Here is a 7,956-nt window from a genome sequence, read left to right as displayed (position 1 = left end):
TTGTACCAATTATGAGATTTTATAATACATTTATCAGCAGCTGTAGGAATTTTTGTAAGTTGTAGCTGTTTTTGATTTCTTCAGTGATGACTCATGATCCTGCTGTGTTCACATGATCAAAAAGTTGGTGAGTGTCATAAGTTTCCTCATTAAACAGAATCAACCTTTTGGGATAATTAATCATGGTGAACAAAGACAGCAACAGTGTATTGAATATTGTTTTATCCAGACTGTTATACAAAATGCATCCAACACATTCAAAGTCCACTGTGTTTCACAAAGTAATTTCTACCATCTTGTGCTATTTGTGCTTAGATCTGGTCCACTTCTCAGCCTTAGAAACAACACTGATGGCAGATTTGAAAAAAAAAATGCCATGTCATCACCAACTACTGTTTTGATTGGCAGGGTAACATGTAAGAGCTATTTGCACTAATAAAGAGTAATACTCAGACCATTATCTTTACTGTTTAAAGTTTAATATGTCCACAATTTAGACTTTAATTGCAGAATATTTTATTAGAGATATAAATTCCACAATCAATTCACAGGTTCAAAGTTTGGACTTCCACTACCCCTTTTAGTGTCCCTGCTAGAATTTTCCCCTCTTTTCACCTCGAGTCTTCTGAACTGCTCATCTCACAGAAGACAAAGGGGAAGAACCCAAAATCTCTTTTATACCCAATGTTCCCTCTAAGCTGCGCACGTGCGCAATTGCGCACTGCTGGCACGGTCTCTGCGCACAGAAAACTTGCGTTGCGCACAAAAAAATCTAACCTGAATTGAAATTAAAACTTCAACAATTCTGTTTTGCAGTGTTAGTCAGTGGCTGCTCCGTATGGGATTAGAACGATGCCACCTTATCCCATAGTCCAGCCAATAATGCGATTCACATTCGTATATACGCAGCTAATCAACGTTGTTGACAGGCTATGACAGCGTCCTTATGTGCCGACACCGGTGTTTTAGCTAGCAAAGCGGCGTGGCTGATGTGGAGTGAAGCCCCGTTAATGACAACGTGTACAACCATTGGAGATGTGAGCAGAACAGACGGAACAACTGATGGAGAAAGTGTGGACTTTATACCAGTTTTTAAATTGTGTTGATAGGCCACGTAAAACCAGAGTTATGATAAAAATATCTGCAATGTTTGGTTTCCTTCCTGAGTACTGTCGTTGTTTATATTTACTACGGGAAGAAACGGTCTATAAGAAAAAACGCTCGAAAGCGCTTTCCTCCTGTGAGCAAAAACAAAACCAAAAACACCCCCACCCTTCCCTATTGGTCGAAAAAAGTACCATGTCGACCAATCAAAAAATGATATGGCAACATGGCATCTAGTTGTTAAGAAACGGGGGGAAGTTTTAGGAGTGACGGTGGTGTTTTGAGATGTAAGAGATTTGCAACATAGCGCAAATCTTATGTAGTTAGTGTGTAGTGTAGTCAATAGTTTTGTTGTGTGTGTCAGAAAAATGAGGCGACTGCTGAATGTTACAGGTTTTACAGGAGTGATACATCTCCTGTTGTCAGGCCTGCAGGTATCAGGCTTGTGATGTTCTCCTTTATGTGGACAGAAATTATTTTTGGAGTTGCACAAATGATTTGTATGGCATCAAATTTGATGCAGAACACCTGATTGTTCTGTAAATAGTTTGAAATGTTTATTTAAAAAAAAAACACCTTGGCTGCATTTAAAAAATAGCTGGGATGCCAAACTGAGTTACTTTTTAGAAGAAATAACTATATAATTAATTGCCCAACATTGGTCTTTATATGCTGTATTTTGCAGACAGAGTTACAGGACTCGCTCCCAGACCACAGACTCAGACTCATAATACAAGTCAGAGCTTTATAAAAAAAAAAAAAAAGAAGAAAGTTGTGTTTTCAAAATTTGAGTTCAAGTTATTTTTACTTCCAATAGTGTTAACATACTACACAGGTCAATGACTACATTTTTGTTTTACATTTTCATTGTAAGTGGGCTAAAGCAGTTAATTAAAAGTAGTCTAACATAAACGTAAATGCTGTAATTTGATTATTTAAATAAACCATGTAACTTGGATGGATTCAATGCTGGCATGACCACAGTGCACACGTCTGATGTCGCTCAGAGTGGTCCAAGGGGCCGCTCAGGGAGTTTGTGTGTTCGCTCAGACACGTGAAAAATTAGAGGGAACATTGTTTATACCCCATTTTTTACCTGCTCACCCTTTCTCCCCTTTCTCATACTGGGCGTCACATCTTCACATTTTGGACATCCAATCAAGTGGTTGATATTTTATCACCCTATGTCCACCTTATCTGTCACTCTCTGTCTCTCTGAATTATAATATGATTTAACACAAAGTTTGTACTTTTAAACTTTAAAATCAATTCATTACATCCTTTGTTTTTCTTAACATTCTTTAGCACATTTTCACATGAAAATTTATTGTAACATAATTCAAACACAGAGGAATACTTTCACATCTTTAAACTCTGTTAATTCACTTTTTAAAAATGATTTATTTTATTAAACTTCTTTTATTAAATCATACATTTTGTAGTCAGACATTTTCTTAAATTAGTGGCCCCAGGCTGTCACTTTCACCCCCCATCCTGCACCACACACCCACACACACACCAAGGTCAGACTCTTGGTGAGGAATTAGACACAAAACTGTAAAGGTTGAAGTTGCTCATGAGCACTTACACACCACCACAAAACTCAGACATTAAAACAGTTATTTCCATTAATCAAACTTTGTTTCTCATTGAAATAGTGATCTAATATTGATCAAACTTATATTTTGATTCATCTTTGATTAAAATTAAAAAAGCTTCATTGAAGGAAATAGAGGGAAAGCTCCGTTTTAGAACTTTGACTTTGATAACTTTTTTAGGCTTTTAGTCTACACTAGTCCGGATAAATTTGAAAATGGCGTTTTCATCTTAAAACGCTCCGCGTCCACACTACCATTTTCAGTCGTTTTCACAGAGTTGTGAGTGCACATTGAAACGTCCAAAAATTGTTGCGGCAAAATGTTGAGGAAAAGCACCAAGTTTTTTAAATGGACTAACAATTAGGTGGAGTTTTTGCTGCGAGTAACACAAAAGTACAAAGTTGCAAAAGCGAGTGAGAATTAAAGAATTTGAAGAAAAGCTATCTGGAGCATGTACAAACTGATATTAATCTTTAATAGAGCTCTCAAAATTGAGAGCAAACAAAACAACTGCTGTAACAACTGCCCTCCGCTGTCTTAGTTTAATTGGTCACATGACTGCATCACATGGTTAAAATGCATCATGGTTTTCAAAAAGGCTCCAGGTACGCTGTCCACACTGCGATGCGAAAACACCATTTTTAAATGTATCCACTTTGAAGAACATCTTCAAAACGCTCCATTTTTCTTGACTGAAAACGCCGTCTCAGTGTGGACTGAAGGCCAAAACGGAGAGAAAAAGTTGCGATCTCACAACAATACAATACATACAGCATATTTTCATATTTTCTTCTTTCTCTCACAGTGTAATTCTTACTTTCCCACAGACAGAAGATTAAAAAGATTACAAAAATATTGATACATTTTATCATAACAAAATCTCCTATGATAAAATACAGTCAAAATGTCTTGTTTAAGTGTATTTAAAGCAAATAAATAAAGACATATCAGGTATCGCATCGCAAAATGACAGCAATGCAAAATCCACGTTTTATTTATCGTGTTACTCTGTTGCTTGCTGAGGAAAAAAGAAAAAAAATAGGGTTAGGTTCACTACTGAAGACACTGGGAACATAAACTGAACACAACATGACAGTTTGTATGTGTGATTTTAGCATGACACATATTAAAGAAAAACTCATCCTGGGTTCTTACACACCTGTTCATTGTTTCTCGCTTGTTTCTCTGACAGTTTCTTCAAAATCTTTTTCATTTCTTTGTTTCTCTCTCAAGTGTTTAATAATTTGTTCCTTGTCTTTTTCTAACTTTCCCTTTCTTTCTGTGATCTGGATTATAATGTTCTCTATTTCCTCCATTAGCTTTTCTGTCATCTTTAACAGTTCATCATGAACTTCTGTTCTCTTTTCCAGGTCCTTTTCTTTATTTGTAAGCTTTTGCCTTTGTTTGCATTTATCCAAAGCCAAAGCTGGGATAGTCTCCAACATGATTTCTTTCTTCTCTGTCTTGTCCTCCTGAATCAGTGTGATGAGTTTTTCTCTCTGGTTCTTCAGAGATGTCTTCTGCTCCTTGAGTTTTTTAATGGTTTGTTGGACATGTTCTAAGTCTTCCTCATTGTTCTGAAACTCATCTTCAAGTCTTTTGTTTTCTGTTAGAATAAAATTGCAGGAAAAAAAATGTTTAAACCTAATATCGCTGAGAGCTAAAACACATACTTGGATGCTTCTTAAAACAAAACAAAACAAACAAACCAAAATATTTAGACTCTTCAAGACTATTAATTACTGTATAATATAATACTAATTTAAATTAAAAAATGAATAAAAACATGAAACAATCTTGAGTGGAATCTATATCCACATACATATCAATATAAGGGTTAACATAAATACCCTGTATTTAACTGTATTTATCTACAAGTATGTAGATCATAGGGATAAAATTTTGGTAATTTCTATGTATTACACATGTGCTGGCACTTCTAAATTACTATACCAGTATTAAAATGTAAATAAAGATAGTTTGAAGCATTACTATTACATTAGAGAAGTGCTGCCAATTTTATTCAAAATCACATATCTATTCATACATATTTATACATATTTCTCACATTTTAATTTCCTTTCACTTTGTTGTTTATAGAAGTAAATGAGTGCGAACATGATATTTTGATGGCAATACTTACAATCAGGATGAAGCACAAAAAGTTTTTTTTTTATTATTATTGTTGCTATAACAATAATTTTACAGTGGGTGATTTCCTCAAATATCTTTACCTATCCCCCCCCAAATGTCTCAGTCACAATATAGGAAAAGTTTTACACATTCAGCAGGTTGCTGGTTATATTCTTTTATAAAAGTAAAGTTGTTGAGAGCCTTCAATTTTGCTGGTAAACCGCTGCCCTGCAGCAATTACATGAACTGCATCTTCAAAGCAACAATTACAAAGGCAATGAGATTACAAGATCACTGCTGTAATAATTTTGGTCATGCTGCAATCTCCATCCACTGTTTTCCCTAGGGTGCCTTTAACATTGTTGTTTATGTGTTTGTGTCATTTTTATTTGAATCACGTTTGTACTTCTTAGCCCTTTATTTTAAAGGCAGTTACACTAAAACAAGACATTAAAAAGGTCTGATGATAATTTGAGGTTGGGGTAAAAAGTACCATGAAGTTTGAACTTACTGGTTTTATTTTGTCCACACTTCCATATTAGGATTACTGCTGTCCCGACGCTTATTAAACAGACAGTCAAGTTGATGGTAATGTGAACAGCAGTATTAGACTGGACCATGAAGAGATCACCTGTGAATATAAGGAGACAAAATGTTCTAGATTCTACTTTCTGTAACTGAAAATTAATGTGAGTGATATAAAAAAAAAGGCATTTCTACCTGAAACATGGATGTGTGTCTCTTTGATTTGACTGATATTCTTCTGTTGAACTTTGCAGTTGAAGCTGTAGCTCTGTCCTTTCTCCACAGTCACTTTACTGCTGACAGCATAGAGGCCATCAGAACCTCTGACAATCTTTGTAGGTTCAACAGAAATGGGTTTTCCCTCACTGTACACCCACAACATCTGAGGCTCTGGATACCAGCCATTAGATTTACACTCTAACACCATTTTATTTTTGACATTAGTGAGTTCTATGACTGGTGAGGAAACTGAACCTGCAAAGAAAAGAAATAGTTACTGTTCGCCCAAATTTATCTCTGATCAATCTTAACTCACATTGTTCTTGTCCTGAGAGACTTATAGATTGGCCCAATGATATGTGAAATCAACATTGCCAATCTGGCAGGACAAAATTCGAATATTCTTATTTATTCCATTTGCTCCTGTCAAAATTCCTGTATATAGGCTGAAATTACTCTGTACCTATCCAAGTATTTCCTTTGTCAAATCAACGTTCCTCTGGTCCCTCTTGGTCATTAAAAGGGCCTCCTTGGCTGTAGTGTTTTTATCATGGGGCCAACTCCCCCTCGGTTGGCTAAACGCCCATTTAGTGGGTGCACAAATCCCCTCCAATTATAAATACTGTTGGTTTTTGTTATGCACCTCTCTTATTTGTCCAGCTGTTCCATGTGCTACACTGGTCAGGTTGTGTACCCCTATGGCCAGAATACTAGATTGCCAATGATTCAGTAGGGATTCCCTCTTGTCAGTTTGTGTCGGTATGCTCAGTCCAAATATATGTTCAAGAAGCATTTTTTAGCCCAAATCAGAGCTGGTTTGGTTACCCAAAATAAATGCACTTCTATTCTCAACTCACATGTCTGTGATCCACTTTCTACTGGAGCTGACACAAGTGTTCCTTTATCCTACTTGTCATTCTGAGTGCCCTTTGATCCTCAATATCTATGTTGCTTAAAGTCTTTCTTCACATCTAAATTGCAAAGTGAAGAAATGAATCTAAATTAAATGAAACTTACCTACAGCAAGCGTCACCACACTTTCTGCATTAAATTTAGGTACAAGGCATTTGTATGTTCCTGCATCAGAGAGTTGCACTGTGGAGAGTTTCAATGAAACGTCTCCACACTGCAGTTTGTTGACAGAGAGTGATGTTCTTCCTGTGTACAAAGGATTCTGCTCAGTCAGAAGCTCCACACCCTCTCGCCTCACATAGACAGATCTAGGTTTGAGGTCCTTTCTGGACCAATCCACAGTCAGGTCAACAGCATCCACAGCAGGTTCCAGGTGGCACGGCAAAATGATGTCATCACCAATCATGGCCACTACTGGCTGAGTTGGACCAATCATCTGATGTTGACCTAATAAATTTAGGCACACAAACAAATTCTGCAGTTTTGTAATTCTGGAGACTTCATGAGTTTCCAAGATCAGGCTGAGTAAGATATGTAACTGATTTATTTAACTAAATCAACATAAACTGTTGTTGTTACAGTGTTTGTTTTCATGTTCTGTTAAAAACTAAAGGTAAGTACTTTAAACTGTGGATTTTCTAAATGTTGGTGTGCAACTTACCACCACAAGATTGTGTTAAAAAAATGAGGATCACAACATGTTGCAAAACCAAGCGATGTCTATCCTTTATACCACTCATTCTAGATGTCTGCAAAAAAAAGGGCATATATCAAATCTGCAAAAACAACACACACACTCCAGCCCTGGAGAGCTGGTGTCATGCAGGTTTTATATGTGTCCTTGATCCAACACAGCTTATTTAAATGGCTAAATTACCTCCTCAACATGTCTTGAACCTCTCCAGGGTAATGAACTAATCATTTGAGTCGAGTGTGTTGACCCAGGGTGATATCTAAAACCTGCAGGAGACCAGCTCTCAAGGCCTGGAGTTCGACACCCCTGCACTAAGCCGTTCTCATGCTAAAATGCCCTTAAAAAATGCCATTATTTTAAAATAAAATTCTTAAAAGGTAATCATTTAAAATGTACTCCTCTCCAGACAAACAGTTACAAGACAGATCAATTGCATTGCAGGAAATATGGATATTCAGTTAAAAGACAAACTGGAAAATTATGACTTTTTCTTTGTGATGGTCCCCGTTCCTCACCGGCTGACTCTGTGTTTTGTTTGTTTTTTTCCTTTGTGCTCTCTCTCTCCTCTGCCAGGGCGGTGCTCATTATGGGCTCCTGTCCCTGGCCCACGCACCTGTGCTCACCGTCACACCTGCAGCCAATCCCAGCTGATTTGGAGCACTATTTATGATGGCGGACCTGTGTCATCCTTCACTGGATTGTTGAGCCATCAGCATCTGCCCTGGACCCGAGCACTTGTTGCAGGCTGCTGAGTTTGCATATTTTGCTGTG

At 37.0% G+C, this 7,956-nt stretch overlaps 1 protein-coding gene across 2 annotated transcripts; it reads right to left on the bottom strand.

The window, feature by feature from the left end:
* Window positions 1–2,572: 2,572 nt before the first annotated feature.
* On the bottom strand, window positions 2,573–7,289 carry LOC147334580 (butyrophilin subfamily 3 member A2-like). Of its 2 annotated transcripts, XM_086273440.1 has the most exons (6): window positions 7,153–7,289; window positions 6,597–6,938; window positions 5,556–5,834; window positions 5,347–5,466; window positions 3,862–4,308; window positions 2,573–3,720 (listed from the first exon to the last, which is right to left on the bottom strand). In XM_086273440.1, exons 1-5 carry the CDS (start codon window positions 7,256–7,258, stop codon window positions 3,866–3,868), a joined length of 1,290 nt encoding a protein of 429 aa, XP_086129566.1. In that variant the 5' UTR covers window positions 7,259–7,289; the 3' UTR covers window positions 2,573–3,720; window positions 3,862–3,865. The 2 variants fall into 2 exon arrangements, with proteins under 2 accessions (XP_086129566.1, XP_086129557.1); XM_086273431.1 differs by having other exon boundaries at window positions 2,573–4,308.
* Between the last annotated feature and the right edge of the window lie 667 nt (window positions 7,290–7,956).

Source organism: Aulonocara sp. 'chitande type north' Nkhata Bay, linkage group LG3 (assembly GCF_057382095.1).
Source record: "Aulonocara sp. 'chitande type north' Nkhata Bay isolate Kocher_YH1m ecotype deep benthic linkage group LG3, A_spYH_male_GT1.1, whole genome shotgun sequence".
NCBI classification, from domain to species: Eukaryota; Metazoa; Chordata; class Actinopteri; order Cichliformes; family Cichlidae; genus Aulonocara; species Aulonocara sp. 'chitande type north' Nkhata Bay.
This window is presented reverse-complemented; position numbering and strand designations above follow the sequence as displayed.

Bases quoted from the DNA above. Each gene is read 5' to 3' on its own strand.
- LOC147334580 (XM_086273431.1), bottom strand. From the start codon at position 7,258: ATGCCCTTTTTTTTGCAGACATCTAGAATGAGTGGTATAAAGGATAGA. The intron at 6,939-7,152 runs GTAAGTTGCACA...TAAATTTATTAG, and splicing joins TTTAACACAATCTTGTGGTG to GTCAACATCAGATGATTGGT. The intron at 5,835-6,596 runs GTAAGTTTCATT...TTTTCTTTGCAG, and splicing joins TGTGGTGACGCTTGCTGTAG to GTTCAGTTTCCTCACCAGTC.